General features: G+C 39.3%; 1 protein-coding gene across 3 annotated transcripts in view; it reads right to left on the minus strand.

Annotated features, from left to right (window-relative positions):
• The window catches only part of TFPI (tissue factor pathway inhibitor), an 81,429-nt gene that overhangs the window by 25,231 nt on the left and 38,258 nt on the right, over positions 1–17,940 (minus strand). For all 3 annotated transcript variants that reach the window (XM_024201148.2, XM_024201149.2, XM_024201150.2), the window contains exons 2-3: positions 9,325–9,446; positions 655–855 (exon numbers count right to left, since the gene is read on the minus strand). In XM_024201148.2, coding sequence (XP_024056916.1) covers positions 655–855; positions 9,325–9,446 — 323 coding nt within the window. The remainder of the gene's footprint in view (positions 1–654; positions 856–9,324; positions 9,447–17,940) is intronic.

Here is a 17,940-nt window from a genome sequence, read left to right on the forward strand (position 1 = left end):
GCAGTGTCAGCCCGACATCCAGGGAGCAACTCTGCCTCAAGAATTGATTTTACACAACAACCTTTACCCAGAACCTTGCATAAAAAAACCTTCACACCATGTCTTCCCAAGACAGAAGATTTGCTCACACTAAGTGTGTCTACACTGCAATCACAGGGTGTAATTACAGCTTGAATAGGCATACCCAAACTAGCTTTATTCTAGCTATCTCAGGTCCCAGAGCAGTGAAGTTGTGGCAGTGCGCACTGTATAAACCCACCTGGAACCCTGCATAATTGCTAGCCTGCACGAAAGCATGTGTGCTGCTGCAGCTTCACTGCTCCAGAACCAGAGTTTAGCTAGATTAAAGCTAGTTTGGGTACATCTGCTTGAGCTGTAATCACACCCTGGGACACCACACCTATAGACATACTCCCCGAAAAAGAATTTGGATGACTATGTAGCAGCATCACCTGGTGACCCCAGTTATAACAGTATTATTGTGATTATTATTATTATTAATTATTATTACGATATCCCCTACAGGCAGAAGGCCCCATTTTTCTGGGAAACATAAACAAGAGACGGCCCCTGCCCCTAAGAACTCACAATCTAGATATAAGACACCATATGAATATAAAGGACGTGCAGGAGGACAGGAGAAAGGATACTGACCTGATACCACGCACATCTCCTGGCATTCTTCTAGTGTTATGAAGTTGTTCTCATTGCCATGGCATCCACCGTATTCAAACATCTCACATTGGCGGGTTTGAATGTTGAAGTAATACCTTGTATATATTGCTTTACACGCACCGCCATCTGCCTTAAAAGCACAGATTGAATTTCCTAGCTTCAGTGGTGGTAAAGCAGCACCTATGATGGTGGGGAGAAAGGTAGTATGATACTAAATGTTTTACAGTTAGTTTGGGAATTTAGCAATATATCTTCAATGGGATTAGAGATTTAAACATTGGCCCAGATTAGAGATCTGACCCCGAGACCATTTTACCTTTGCTCTGTCTCTTGCCCTTGCTCCTGCACTCTTTGAAAGGCATGGCACAATATTTAGCCCTTGATGTTTTGTACAGCTTTAATATATGCTTATAAAAAATAAGATCATCTATATCAGAACCCCAGTTCTAGGACTGGAACTCTGATTGGTGCGGGATTTCTATATCCTATCAAAACAGCTCAAATTTTAGAACATAAGAAGGGCCACAATGGGTCAGACCAATGGTCCGTCTAGCTCAGTATCCTGTCTTCTGACAGTGGCTGGTGCCAGATATTTCAGACGGAATGAACTAATAGCTACTGATGGACCTATCCTCCATGAACTTATCTAGTTCTTTTTTTGAACCCCATAATAATTTTGGCCTTCACGACATCCCTGGCAATGAGTGTGTTTTGTGAATAAGTACTTCTTTTTGTTTGTTTTAAATTTGCTGCCTATTAATTTAATTGGATGACCATAGTTCTTGTGTTATAGTCTGCATACAGGTTTAAGACTAGACATCTACAACTAGACAGTTGAAAACCTGCCATCAAAACAGTTTTCAATCAAAATATTTTTTTGATTGAACCAATCTTTTTGTCAAATTACATAGATTTTGATGAAATTTTATTTTGAACACAACTGGAAAAGCTATTCTGAAATTGTCCCAAATGGTTGTTTCACTATTGTTTTACTATTTTCTAAATGGTAAGTTTCAGTGGTGTTCCTTTGACTTTTTGTTTAGTATATAAAATAAAATAAATTTCAAAAGTAAAAAGAGAAAAATGATGAAAATCAAAAATTATTTCAATTGACCCCAAATGAAAATCATTTGGGAATTTTGTTTTGCATTTTTAAATTTTGGTGTGGGTGTGTGGGGGGGGCTGTCTTTTCATCTCAATTTGAAAATAAATTGAAATCTCACTTTTTTTTTCCAGAATAGAACATCCATTTCCTGACCCATTCTATTTAAACCACCTAGTTCCCTTTACGTGACCCTTGGATTTAACCACCTTTTCCCCTGCCATTTGAGTAAAAAATACCTGCCTCTCAGAGGAAGTAGACATTTGGGGCTAGATTGAAGCTTATAAACTAGAGGTTTGTTTTGTTTTGTTTTGTTTTTTTACTGCATTGCACTGGGACTTAGGCAAAATTTCTCCTCAGCTACGGATGAAAAGGTGAACGAGCAACTGCTACAATGTGTACTTCTTGGGACCTGCAGGAAGAATTCTGGTTTCTGTGAAAGAGTCACAGCGTAACCCAAAGAGTGAAGTGTGCGCTTTGTTCAATGCCTGGGGAACTCAAATCTGCTATCCAACCATCCTACCAGGTAACTAGCACTCACAGGGCACTAGCAGGGAGCAGTACCTATGTCACCCAATGGACAGCAACCAGCCCCTGTGCAGAGGATGCAAGGTAGGGAGAGGGCTCCTCCCACTCTCCCCCTCTTCTCTTCCACCCAAAAAATATTGGGCACAGTTGAGCCTTTGTAGTTGTTTCTATTTAGGTCTCTTAGGTGTTAATGCTATTAAATCATTAGGATGATGCCATACACCAGACAAATGCTGCTGGAAATGGGCTAGAATGAGTAGGAAACTCGAGCACCGAAATAGAGGGCAGCCTTTGAACTAACAAAACCAGAATGGTACTCCAGAGGGCAGCACCATTCTATTAAATAACACACACTACTAAGTCATAAACCTATTCATTGCAACTCATAGGACTGCACAAGCACTCCTGTTTTTTTAACTTTATTATGAAGTAAATCTGTAAAATCATTAAGGTGTGCACAACTTTAGAATATTTAGATTAAAGTAAATTGACTTGAGTTGAAAAGCTGAAATCTATGCCTTTTAATATGCAATATAGCTTGATAGTACTGACATATTAACTATAGTAGAAATCTTGTTAGCTAGATCGTACTGCTGAGACTGTATGGGGATGTTAAGACAGCACTGTAGTTGAAGACCCAGTTAAGTACCCCTGTGGATGAAGCTCTTTCACTGTTTACATTATACTGTGCACCCTTTTTTCCCTCCTAGGGTTGTAAAAGTTTTAGAGGAGTATGCGTGTGTTTTTATTGAAAGTCAGACTGACAGCACTTCAAACTGAAGCCTTCCACTTATCCATAGAACACACACAAAATAGAATATGGTAGTGCAAGATTTTCCTCACCAAAATTAGTCAGAGTGAGGGGGTAGGTTATTCTCCTTGTGCCAATTAAAGCATTGAGCTCTCTTAAGACTGTGCACAAGGATACCCATGCAATGGCCCAGGGGACAAGGCGAGAGAGAAAGGGGACAGGAACCCACATCACATCACAACTGGAATCTGAGTGCCCAATCTCAGTTAAGAAGCTAATGTGGTCTGGTCCCTCCAGTCCCTCTAAGACACTGACCTGTTCCAATCACTTCTGGTCCCTCCAAGTCAGGCTAAAGACACGATGGTAAAAACTCTGCATTGCTGTTGGCCAACCTGTGCCTGTTCTCTGATATTTGTTTTTTAATTTGCAAAAATGGCCTAATCAAAAAACCCCCTAAGGCCAGATTTATGCTGATTTACACTAGCTGAGACTCTATTCACTTAAATGGAACTATATAAATTGCAGGGTGAGGACTAATTTCCACTACTATTAATATCATAACTTCATGGCCTTTAAATGAACCATTTAAAAATTAATGTCTTCTATTATGAGAACACGAGAGACTGTAAAGGACACAATCAGATTTTATGTTCCTAAAACAGGTAGCTAGGCAACAAAATCTGGATCTAAGTGCCTAATTTTAGTCACTTCCATTTGAAAATTGTCTCTAAAGGTCTGTATCTCAGTTTCCTCAGCTATAAGATATTTATAGGTTTTTCCATCATAAAATGCTGATTCACTGAAATCCATAGGAATGAGTCTGTCAAAATTCTGATGGAAACTAGGTAGGTTTTCAATGGAATCCTGCTTGTCAGGAAGGTTTCTGATGAAAACATGTCTGGTTTGCTGCCAACTTGCCTGAACCTCACAGGTCTGTGGCTCCTAGGCAGTTTGGTCTCCTAGGCTTCCCATGTCCAAGCAGCAGGCCAGGGGGGCTGCTGAAGAGTCAGGGTTCCAGAGATTTCCAGGTCTCTGCCTGGTGGGCCACCTCACAGTCAGGGCTTCCAAACATCCTTGCTACGGGGCAGCCTAGATGCCCAGGGAACCTCAGTTCCTTGTTCAGCTCTGTCATTTAGTCCTTTTGAAAAGGCAATTTTGGAATTCCCATATCACAGGAAATGTCTCAGTTTCGTTTTTCATTCTATTCTGCAACCAATTTTATTGTTGTTGAAATTTTGGAACTTCCCACAAAATGGGATTCTCAGTTTCCAGCCAGGTCCAGATATTTACCTACCTCAAACTGGTGTTGTGAGGGTCAATTCATACTGGTTGAAGTGTGTGCTGAGATCCTTAGATAGAGGGTATCATATCAAAGTGTTAGTGATCCTTTCTTCTCAGAATACCCATGAAAACTCAAGACTCTAAAATAAACTGGGTCACTGGCCCAAATCAATCTAGATCAGTGGGGCATGAAAAGAGGGCATAAAAACCTTTTGTGCTTCCCAGACTCAAGCGGTCCAGACATATGGCTACATCAACACATTTAGCATCCTACACGTTGTCACATCTATGTAATATGATACTGTCTCCATCTTATTAAGCCAAATTATAAGGCAGAATGGTCATGTAAATTTAATCATAGAACCATACGATGAGGACAAACAAATTACTATCTAAGAGGAGGTTTGCTGCTCAATGAATGAGAAGAATCGTCTGTCTCAGCAACTAGCTATTTTCCAATCAAAGCCACAGAAACAAATGATTGTGTTACTTACTTCCCAAAGCCTTTCCTCTGTTTACAATAGGAATGACACTGGAACTACTGTTGTAACATTGTTGTAGGACTGCAAATGTGCGTATTGTACGTGCCCTGTTCTACACTGTCTCAAGCTGTGGACACATTTATTTTCTTAAGAATTATAGTATCAATATAGAGACTCAAGAAAATGTGCACCATTGAAGTCACAAAAGGCCAAATTCTCCCTTTTTGTACAAAGGCCAAGTAAATAAACTGTATGAAAAAGGGTTTTCTGTGGGATTCAGAAGATTGGAACCATCCCACCAGTCTCTGGAGCATTACTAGAGCTGTTTCTCATTGTTTTAAACTCAGCAGCTCTCATCTCCTTTAGTTGATTTGGAATTAGCTTTATTTTCCCAGCAATAATGAAGAGTTCTAAAATGGATGAGAGTTTGGCTGGTGGATCTGTATAGGCACAGATCCACCTTTACCCATTTCACACTTATGGGGTAAGGCATTTGCCTAGCAATGCTCTGTTGATTACAGGTGCTGCAGTTCTGCCTCCATACACACTCTTCTGCTCCCTACACTGATTCTGCTGCATTTTGGTCCCTACATTCTGGTGGTGTGCCTAGAATTTACACCTTAGTGAAGGCTGATGAAACTTCAAGAGAAACATCTCTCCTTGAGGACTAATCTTAGGAAGAAAATAAATTAAGCATCCATATAATATGCCAGCCCGATAGAGTTTGAGAAGAAAAGTCTGTAAAGTCTTCCCAGAGGTATATATACCCACAACCCAGGAATATTCTGTTTGATGCACTAGAGTTCAGAATTTGATCCAATTTCTCAGAAACATTGCTTTAAGGAATGCTTACAGCTGAGCTTTTGGGTATAGGGTCCATGTACAGTGGCTACCATTTAAAAAGTCTGTATTTATCAACAGTTTCATCAGAGTGTTATGACAGAGGCCTAATATAACATCTTTATAATTCTGTTAGTAGGTCATGGCATGTAAAACCCAGGTTTATGTGAACAGACAAGAAATATTGATAAAGCTTGTCAACACAGTTGAAAACCACACTTTTTTTTCTGGGTAGACATACCCAAAGAGCCCAGCTTGACTTTTAGATCTTGAGTTGACTATTCAGGGCTAATGGTTAAAAAACCAACAGCCATCATTTACTTATCAAATGAATAGACTCAATACCGAAATCATGGAGACAATAACTATAAGATCCATAATGGCATTGTTACAAACTCACTTTTCAGAGCAGAACTACACTTTAACTCAGCTCTGAAAATAAAACCTAGGGATCCAGTCATCTGCATTAGAAAGACTTTACACAGGAATATTTCAGAGCTTGCATGTGCAGTGCTTTCTCTTCTGTTTGCTGAGGATACTTATTTCACTCCACCCCAGGCATCTTCCGGTAGATATTCTTATTAGTAAAGATATGCTGTCATCATTATAAGCTTTCTCATAAATGCCTCTTTTCTTTGATAAGTATTATCAATACTAAGCAGCTTGTCATTGATGAAAAAGGGGTTTCTTTTTCTCTCTCTCTGTCAGTTTCATTTGATGACTTACCACCCACACACTGCTAAGAGCTTTTCCTACCAGTAGATCTGAATCCTCAGACTGTCACATTAATGCTTGATAAACTTTCACGTCATAATAAAAAGTACATTTGAATGTCAGTGACTCATTTGTTTGAAACTTCAGATCAAATAAAGGGCACCCAGCCACAAGTGGTATCATGGGACACTTTACGCAACATAGAAACAGTTATGTAACAGGTTGGCATTTTCTGTAACTTTTTGATACCCTTATTCTTGTAATTATTTATTATTTGAGCACTGACACTGTTCTCAGCGCCATGCAGAACATATTGGAACACTCTCTATCCTGCTGAGCTTACAGTTTCCAAACTGCGGTAATTTAAACAACATGGGGGTTTTGATACTTTTATTCAAAAGGATCCCAGAGCATGATTTTACACGTTCTTTGGGTTTAAGAACCACTTTATCCACCACAGAAATAGAACCTAGGGTGGATTTCTGGAGTAACACATGGGAGCTGTTTAGCAGCATTCAGCACCACTCTACAACTGCTTAGGACAGGAAGTAAACACCATAAGTGAAATTCTGCCCTGAATGAAGTCAATAAGTGTTTTGCTATTAACTAGAATGGGTCCAGGATTTCACTCTACATCTAAGAAAATTACAGGAGGAATTTTAGGTAGGAAAAACCTAATTATAGAATAGGAATTTGGTGAGAACATCAGACAGCAGCCCTCCTTTTGCAAAAAGTGCTATGGAGTCCTTACTAGATGCAAGAGGACTTGGTTTCATATCTCAAAGACTAACATTTCTTTGATTTGGAATCTGGATCCAAGATGTGGGAATGCTCAACATAACGAGTTCATGACTGGTTCTCAAGTTATTGGTTGTGAAAGAATCACAGACTCGAGAAGGGGTTTGAGTTTTCCTTTGTGCTTAAAAGCAAAAACAAGTAGTAATCTGTAAGCACTGTGCTTTGTTTTTCATGACCTTTCCCTCCCACCCCCCAAAAGGATGTGAAGCTTAGTCTACTAGGCTTTTTAGTTTAATAATTGAACTAGAAATTGAAATGGTCTGTGCAACAATTTATCAAGGCTGTTGAAATTGTAACAAGAAACAAGAGTTTCACAAGCTACTAGGAAGCAATGAGTTTGTCAAAAGAAAATGTTTGTACTGTACAGTATAGAAAGGATGCATGCTATGCAAGGTCATGTCAGCTTTTGCAAAAAAGGAAGTTTATTTATGGGCTTCAAGGCTGAGAGGTAAATGTAAGGGCAAATTTCTCCAGAATGATCCAACCTGATTATGAAAGGAGGGAATTTATTTGGTGCAGAGCTAGGATGTTATTTTCAAATTTGGTGACACTGATTGGAATAAAATCCAACTACACTGACTATATTTCTATTGTAGCTGATGACTACACAGAATTAATACTTTTATCTCATGAACATTGGTGTGGGTGATGACTGTTCATCCTGGGCCAGATACTCCCTCTCTGATGCTAGAGCTATGAAGCCCATCCTGAGTCTATAGAGTGCTAATCCTATTCTGATATCCTCCCAGTCAATCAGTGGCGGTCACCTCCTGTTCTAAGACTCCATTCCCACTAGCCTTTAGGGATATTATCTATGAGATACTGTGTATACTCAATGTTTTCCCTGCTCTGTGGTTATGGACAGTGGGGGGCAAGGAAGAAGAGGCATGGGTGTCTCTGGTTGATACATACAAGCTTCCCTTAAACTAGACACCCAGTTGATCTCTCTAAATTTGAGCTGCCAGCTGGGGGAGGTATCAAGCCACCAGGGTAACTCAGAGAGGCAGAGAAACCATTTATTACAACACCCATACTCTATGTTCTTTGAAGGACTCAACAATTTGAGGGTCAAGATCCTGCCTCTCTCTCTTCCCACGGCAGGGAGGCAGGATGCAAAGAGGCCCACCTGGAAGGGAGTCCATTTAAGAGAGCTCCTTGTCCCCTAAACAGCCTTGAACCATCTGTCCACTGAGTAGCTATGGAACTACTCTTTACACCATTCTGCGTTGGGCCTAACCTGTTGAGAATTAGGTAATCTGGTGTGAATCCCTACTTACAGATGCGTTTATATGCACATTACTGCCACGTCACCATATGCCAGGATTTGCCTTGTGTTGATGTTGTCATGCTGTGTTCTGAATGGCTTAGAGAAAAAGACCTATTACATTTTGAAAACTGCACCAAAATTTTTAAAACGTGGCCTCTAAGTTTTGCACATGAAGCTAATGTCACATGCAGTTAATACACTTGCCTGTGCACATGTAGTAACCGTGTATTTAAAATGGGCATGCCTGGAAAAAAAACTGGTGTGCCTGGGTAAGGGGCAGTCTTTAATTGCACCCATCAGAGGAACAACTCTTGAAAAGAAGAGCGATTCTGTGAGCTCCTGTTTTGTGGAGGGAAGGAGAGTGGTGTATCTTCTCACCCACTACCAGACCCATCATATTCCTTCCCCTGGTACATGTGGAGAGTACAGCCATGATTCCACCTATTCCCCAAACATGCAAGGAGCAATCCTTACTCCCTGCCCAATTGCATAGGACACATTCACAGTATAGCTCTTACAGAGTGATGTTAGCAGCTGGCATGGGGTTTGTTTGGAATTGTTTCAAAAGGGTTGGGAGACAGTCCAGAAGCTGTAGCTTGGAAAGAGCTTCATAACTGGTTTATACACACACACACACACACACACACACATACACACACAATACTTCATAAGTTCTGTCATTTTTATGCCACGTTCTTAGTATCTCACTGCAAGGGCTATGGTCCAATACATTATTAGGACTGCTCTTTGCTCAGATAAGTTCCAGTTCTGCTTCCACTGAGTTCAATAGGAAAGCCCCCTGGACTTTAGTGGTGAAGGTTAAGGTCCATGATTCTTGTTTCATGCAATTTCAGATGGTGAAAGGGTTAAACTTGTAAACTCTTACCTGGAATGTCCTGGTCTTCTTCTCCATTTTTTGAGTCTGCAGTCACATGCCATGGGACACAGCCCAACAACAGGAGTAAGGTAGTAACTAAGGAACAGTCTCTCTTCATTTCTTTCATCTTTCTGAATAACATACAAATACAATAAATACTTAATAAAGTTTCCTGAGAAACAATGTTGTTCAAAAGAATATGAAAAAAATAAATCCTGATCCACAAGATTTTGAACAGTATAGTACACTTTTACGTATATGACTTAGTACACTGTAGCTCATGCGGATATACATGTAAGAGAGAGAGAGAGAGAGAGAGAGATGTATGTGTAAAGAAAACATAGGCCTAGATTCTCAGCTGTGCTCTGCAAGGGATCAGGTTTCAGCTCTCTGATTCTGAGATCCCATCCTCAGCGCAGATTAGAAACACAATTAAGAGTCACCAAGCAGTTACGTTTATTTTAAGATACAATTTAAATCAGATCCCAGAGCATGGATTTCTTTAGATGCAGCATTTCAGTTTCCAAAGCCAACTTCCGTTCAACTCCTTAAAGAAGATTTATGTTGTACAAGTGATCAACTAAATTGATTGCACAACAGCTAGGATTCTATCTGAAAATATATATATCTATACATAGATATATATATTTAAAACAAAATTTGATGAATTTATTTTCATTGGCCATATTTTCTGCTGGTAAAATTCCACTGAAGAAAATAGTGTTATGCCAGCAGAGAATTTGGCCCTATATATTTTGAGAAAAGTCATTCATATAATTTATCACCACAAGCTACTAAAGCTCCTTTTCTAGTATTTAGTTTCTTAGTAACGACTAATAAGTTTAGGGCAAAATTTTTCAAAGGATCTCAACGCAGTTTCTAATTTTGTGTACACAGCTCTGAACTCACAATCATTTGAATACAGAATATAGATTTCTGCAAGCAAAAATGGTATTTGTATGTATGAGTGATAAAGAATGCAGGGGTGTGCATGTACATCTAGAGGCCACTTTTTGAAAATCTGACTTTTAGTGCCTACATTTGTTTTGTTTTACAGAAACAAAACACCTTCACACTAATCAAAGTTACCTTAATTGTTCCAGAATATTAAGTGGACAATGAGATCACTGAGAAAAATTGTGTACCCATCAATTCCCCAATGCAGAGAGGTATTATCCGCATTGCAACACCCTTTAGAAGAATAGAGCATGCACTTTTCTTCATTGCAGGCAAGCTCTCAAGTAAGTGCAAGGACTACATTTGTTCCTCGCCCCTCCATTATGCACACAGAGATTATCTCACCTAATGATATCTAGATACAGTGCTTTACAAAGGTAGTCAACATCATTGCTGTGCTTTAGGGCTAGATACATCATGGGACTTAGGGGCCTAACTTCTGCTTTAGGTGCCTAGGTCCAACATATAGTCACCACTGAGATCTAGTCTTGCCAATTTTGGTTGGATGTGTTCCTGGAGATTTCATCACATGATAATATTTAATTAAAAATTAATCTTTAATTCCTGGAGACTCCAGGCCAATCCTGGAGGATTGGTAATCCTACCAATATCCTCAAAAGCCTGCTCAGATGCTGCCTAATCCTGTAGATGCTTAAATTCCCTAGTTGCCTACATTTCTTCCAGGAAAGTCTCTTAGGCATCTAAATTTTCTCTGACTGGCATGTGAAAAACCACCTACGTCCCAATGCTGCCAAGTTGCTCAGCTCTTTAACTTGCACCTAAGCTCCAGCAGGATTCTCACACAACCTGACAACCTCTCTCCCCACACTTCTTGTGAACTCAGACACAGAAGAAGAACGGGCCTATTATCTCAATCCTTCCTGGCTGAGCCTGTTACATCAGAGACATGGGAGGTATCATTTTCTTTGGTTATCTGAACATGGATTTATGAGAGGAATTTTGTCTGAGTCAGACTCTGGGCCAAACTTTTAGTTCACTAGAAAAATGAAAGCATGACTAGCTGTAATCTACATCTATCATTTCTATCTGCCCAGGAAATTAGATGTTCTCATCACTATAGTACTTGAGCAACCCACAAACATTAACAATTTTTTTTCTCACAACAGCCTTTGGAAGCAGGGAATTATCACCACCACTTTGCAGATGGAGAACAGAGGCATATGAGCCCAGATCCTCAAAAGTTAGGAGTCTAAATACCTTTGAGGATCTGGGCCATAGAGATTAGTTTATTTGCCGTGGCCACACAGAAATCATGGCAGAGCCAGAAACTGAACCCTGACCGTCAGTCCCCAGTCAGTGCCTTAATGACAAGACTATCATTCCTCCCCTGATAATTTACAAGTGATATTTTTTCCTTTTGTTTATTCAGTTTAATTCCAATCTGTGGCCTTTATATGTAAACGAAAGCAGAGATGAAATTCTGAAAACAAAAATCTAGTGAAAAAACATAGAGCACACAATGAGTATTAGAAGTAATTTGTAATGCATGAGTCATCCAAAATTCAGTCTGGATCCAGTAGGGCTTTAAAAGTTTTTCCCACTGAAAGTTTAATATTTCATGTGGCTAGTGATGCTGAGGTATATCGTCATTCAATGTTTTCTATAAGAAATGAGATTTTGGGATTGAGGGAATTGTTTTAACAGAAGAAAAACTACATTGTTAAAGTCTTTCATGGCTCCATTATATTTTTCTGCCAAACTAAACGAAGAAACACATTTGCCTTTCAGTTGTTTCATATGCTTCATTTCAGCTCTTGCCCCGCCATTGAAAATAATCCATCTATATTATATTTTGGCAAGGTTTCAAGAAGTCAAAACCCATGTTGTGTTAGATAACATGATATTTTGTATTAAACCTCAGCATATGATTAGATTGTATTTCTAGAACCAGATTTGGAAATGGTTAATTTCTGCTCAAGATTTAATAATTGGTCTTTGGATGAGGCAAACTGATTTTTAATTAATAAAATAATTCTGAAAAATCATACAAAAAGCAATGAAACTGAAGTTCTCCCCACATGTTGTCAAGAGAGATTCCATGGTACTTTTCACAAAGGTAGTGTTTTATGTTCCTCTGCCCTGTTGTCACTTATGCAAGTAGTCACTTTAGCTTCAGTTGCTCACTCATGGGAAAAACGGATTTCGGGGTTGGACACTAAGTAAGAATATTATACCTTCCCATACTCCAACTGCTATTTTCATTAGATAAATATTATTCTTTCCTTCCTGTCCCTAAATAGTAGCATTGTTAGCACTATTATAATGGCCCACATAATTATAATGGTCAGTATGTTCCATCCAGAGTTGAATGATCCATAGGAAGTTCTCCCACTGCCTCCACGCTAAAGGAATTTCTTGTTAGCTTGTAGACTTGCTATAAGAATCTCCTGCACTTTCTCCAAGAAGAAGTTCTGTGGATTTCACCAACAACTACTGACTGACTTTCTGTTGCCAAATATTTTCAATTAATTCATTTCAATGCCACTAGCTGAATTTAATTGCAGGTCTTACCTCACCCTGTCATCTGCATTAATCTTTCTGACTTGCCTTTATAGACTCATAGACTTTAAGGCCAGAAGGGACTGTTACGATCATATTAGTCTGACCTTGTGCACATTGCAGGCCACAGAACCTCACCCACCCACTCCTGTAGTAGGCCCATAACCTCTGGCTGAGTTACTGAAATCCTCTAATCTTGATTTAAAGACTTCAAGTTACAGAGAATCCACCCTTTACTCTAATTCAAGTAACCGGTGCCTCATGGTGCAGAGGAAGGTGAAAAACCTCCCAGGGTCTCTGCCAATCTGGCCTGGGGGAAAATTCCTTCCTGACCCAAACATGGCGATCAGTTAGACCTTAAGCATGTGGGCAAGACTCACCATCCAGACACTTGGGAAAGAATTCTCTGTAGTAACTCAGTGTCCTCCCTCTATAGTGTCCCATCTCCGGCTGTTTGAGATACTAGCTAATAGCAGTTGTGGATGGCCCACATAGCCCTTGTAGGCAATCTCATCATACCATCCTCTCCATAAATTTATCAAGCCCAGTCTTAAAACAAGCTAGGTGTTTTGCCCCTTTATCCTTTGTCTGTTACAAAGTCCTTCCTCTTGCCTGTGTCCGTTTCTGCTCTATCAGTTCTCTCCATCCATCCTGTTTTACCAACTTCTCCAGTCTCACACCCTCCCAATAGAGATTATAGAGACACAACACATGTGCTTTAGGTGAATTCAAGACTGTCTTTATTTCCTATTTACTCAGACCCTTACCTCCTGGTTATATGTTCCCTACTGAACACACTGAATAGTGGCTCTAATTGTTCATAACTAGCACCACACTCCCATCTTCACCTCAATTCAATCCTTCCAGATAAAAACTATAAAAAGCAGGTGGTTTTCAGAGTACATATCATATCTATATGTAGATAGATACATGTACACACCCATATTTTATAATATTATGTATATTTTGTGGGACTGTTAAGACATTCAGTTAACAAACCTAAATAACCGTGTGATCTTATGAGTGTAACCTTTGTTCTCCATTCCGTTATTCTCACTGTTTGCTGCTTTAACTCATTGTATCATGTCCAAAATTAGACTGTAAGCACTTCTAGGCAATTTAAGTGCTTAATTTGTCTGTCAGGCATTTTTGGCACTATATTAATAAAAGTAAACATTGAACACAAGAGGTGCCAGGATAAAGGCCTGTGGAACTCTGCAGCTATGGGCTGTTGGAGAGACTGATCGGTTGCCTAGCAATTCCCCTTTGTGCTCTCTCTCTGAAATAAAAAAGCGGAGACATTTCAAGATATTCCTTCCACTCCTTCCAGGTATTGTAATCAAGAAAGCAGCAACTCATGATTCATGTTGCTGATATCAGCAGTTGATATCTGGCCTGCCCAGTGGCCTCAGGAAATCACTGACCAAAGGCCACTGACACTGAGATTAATGCTGTTTCCATGTCACAGCCTGGCCTGCTTGATGATTAAAATTGAAAAAAAAAAAAAGCTGTTTATAAATGTTGCCTGGCCACTGCTTTCTCAAAATACTATGTGAGACTGTTAGCTGAAATGCTTGCTGCCAGGCACTCTTGCCTTTTGAGATCTAGACCAGGACATATTTAAGAGTTGCCAGCAGCATGTGCTTCCTTTGGGAAGTATTCGTGCTCTCCTGTCACCAAAGGGCTTAGACAGTCTCCAGTTTCTAATCAGCCAAGAAGGGCAAAGGATCCATTTCCATCTTGAGTGACATTCACATAGTGCATGAAAAACAAACAAATAAAAACCAAATAGACTCTGAGGAGGAGTTCAGGAGGACTGCCCTGGATTTGCTTAAGCTTCTCAGTATGGATCTAATTCCCCATGTAATTCTATGAGATGCATAAGAACAATACATGTCCAAATAAAATAAAATAAAATAAGAGTTTGTATGCAAATAATATAGCATCAAGATAGTGACACAAACAAACCCACAAAATCAGTTAAAGAAGAAATATAACCAACTGATTCCTTTTAGTACCTAGCTCTAAAAGGTCTGGTTTGGGGTCAAATTCTGCCACCCTTACCCACAGTCTTTCTTTGCTTGTGTAGGTTTGTGGTCCAAGTTTAGGAGAAGGTCTTTTTTATCTGAAGCTAGAGAAGCAGTTTTAGTGTATCACATTTATAATCCACTATTTGGTCGAAGGCCTAGACCACATTGTTTAAATAAAGAGCTCTGTACATGGCATCCTGAACTGCTAGAAATATAATATTACATTCAGTATCTGAGTTAAGTCTGAATTGCAGTTTGTGGTTAACATTAGTAAATTTTTTAAATCCATAACCAGGATTATTATATATAGAGAGAGACACATTGTAAGTCAGCAATTATTTCAAGAGTGAGTGGAGAATAAATATTTTTCAGTGAATAAAGAGAATGCCTGACATCATTTGGGCTGGGTAAAGAAGTAAAATCAATATCCAAATCAACTAGATTTTAGAATTCCCCAGTCTTTCATGAGTTCCTCAGAAGTAGATATTCCGAGACATTTTGTACCATGCCTCACTTTTATGTTTTGAAGAGAATTTGGAATGAGAAAGATTTCTGAGTACTTTCAGTCCCTGAAGAGCCCCTACATTTTATTTAATGCCCCACTTCCCATGCGTATGGAGCCCTCCATACTGCTTCTCAAGATAATGTAGGCCTAATCCAAAACTCAGGTGGACCTTGGATCAGTCCCAAGTTTGCACCTGAACCCTCCCTATATAGTGGGACTTATGGATTCCAATCCCTCAGGTTTAAATCTAGAATTCTGGTTGCCTATTCCAGGGATAGGAAATATATATCTTTTAGTTCTCAAAAATTGCTTAACCAGTTTTTGCTCAATCCTTCAAAACCCCCAAAAAGGTTTCATCCAAGGCTGAGAACAAACATGCTGTGTATTAAGCCAAAAAGGGAAACATTTGACCAAGTAATTAGCATTTGAAAACGACCCTTTGTAATAGCAACTTGTGCAACCGAAACTATATAACAACAAGATATTCAGTTGGGGGAGTCTAAGAAGGAATTACTGCATTTACACAAGGGACAAAAAATCTCAATGAGACAGTCGCAGTCCTGTTCCCATCTCCCCTCACCCCTTTGAAAAGAGTATTTTATTGAAAGTAGCCCTTACGGGATTGCCAATGTTTGGGTAGTTTCCCAAGAGGAAATTCAGCCTTTATAATTGCACATCAGCCTTATTCTCAAGAACAAGTCAATACAGAATGCCCTTTATCTTCTTACTAAATTCCCCTACAGTCAAACATTCCTAGTATATTGTGTCACCTTGGGAGGAATGGGTGAAGGTTCTAACGCTTACCGTCTGAGGCTCTTTTTGCAGTTTAGGAATGTCTCATATCAGATTAAAAGAAAAACAAAATCCAATATCAAATTCAACTGCTGCTTAACAAAAAAATGTATCTCTACAAAACCAAAAGTTTTACAAATGCTTGCTTAATGTTCAATGGAGGCCTTAAGATTTAAGATTCAAGTGGAATTATTATTTTTAAGGTGGTATATACAATAAAGCACAATTCAAAATGTAGTATGTGTGACCTGCTCTGGGGATCAGAAGCAGCTGGGGCATGTACAATTTTTGCCAATTGCATGCAGGAGACAAGAGGGGATGGACTTAGCATGAAGAGTGTGTGTTAGTGCTCTCTCCATTTACTTCCCCCAACCCTGATCATACTTGGCCAGATTCAGGTATCCTCACTCCACCAGAGTAGCATCTTACGCCACATGTGGTCCCATTGACTTCAGGACAGGAATGATTCAATCATGCATCAGTGACAGCTTTTCTTTACATCAGAATATCAGGAATTTAAACTCAAGATCTTATTGACCCATAGAGTTAGAAAAAGGAGCATTTTACTACTGGAAAAAGGAGACTCCAATTCTCCAGTGGGACCATGCCCTCTAGTAAGTCCCAAGAGGACTGACTTTAAAGCTGTGCCAGAAGATAGGATAGGTTATTTCTAGAGCTCCCTCTGAGCTCTCTACAATGGAACTAATGGTAACTGTTGCATTTGACTTTTCAGTTGGAGGGTTACAAACTGTAGTCCCAATAAACTTTAAAACTTTCTAGACCATTCCTAAAATGGGGTTTTCTGTGGCATAAGGTTATCTGATGGTCTAGGGTGGTATACAGGCCTTTTCAACACTGATTAGTGATAACCTACGTAACATATACTCGTGAATAATACCTATGCCTGGTCCATGACCCTCCCTACCTGAAGGTGGGGGAAAGTGAGTGGTATAGAGGCAGCTGCAAGCCAAATGGGAACTTCCTTATGACAGGAATCCTGACTGTGAATTCCTTTATGATGGGAATCCCCAACTATAGAGGAGCTGTAAGTCCTATAGCCGGAGTGGCACAAAGGAGACTTAACCTGGGAGTTGTCCCTTTATATCCTTGTAATGGCTAGAAATAGCAGAAAACTTTCTCCACGTTTGTAGGGATTTTGCTGAAAAAAACAACAACACACAAACTTTTCTGTGTTTTCTGACCACTTTTCAGGAATACATTTTTCATGACCTGCAGTGTTAGACCTTTTGAATATACTTATTTTGCTTTGCAGCCTGTTCTGCACTAATTTCTATAGTAACTAGAGTTTAGCAGCAAACATTTTCTGTCTGACTAAATGGAAAGAAAAACAAAAGGTGGGTTCATATATTAGCAACTGACAGCGTTAGAAAAAAGCATCAAGTGACATTTCAGTGACCACGAAAGTGACTTATTCAAACTGATAGCATAGGAAATGGAAGAGGGGAAAAATGCAAAAGATATGGTAAATTCAGGAACAGTAAGACATAGGTTATGAAATTTTGTGCGTAGTCTTAGGTTGTATTTAGTACAGTTTAAAATTAAGGAAAAAAGATCTAACTAGATAAGATTATAGCAATTCTGATTTAATTTAGTCCACTAGTCCCTTTGGATAATTCACTGTGCTTAAAAATATACATAATTTCCCCACATTTACTCTAATCAGCAGGATCCCAAACTGGACTATGTCCCCATTCTCATCACTGAACTAACCAAAGTAGGGTTTTGCCCTGTGGTAGAAAAGGTATTTTGATCCACGCAGTACTTTTTAACAAATGATAACACCATGTTTTTCTCACTGAC

This window comes from Terrapene carolina, unplaced genomic scaffold (assembly GCF_002925995.2).
Source record: "Terrapene carolina triunguis isolate 2854851 unplaced genomic scaffold, T_m_triunguis-2.0 Scaffold62, whole genome shotgun sequence".
NCBI lineage: Eukaryota > Metazoa > Chordata > Testudines > Emydidae > Terrapene > Terrapene triunguis.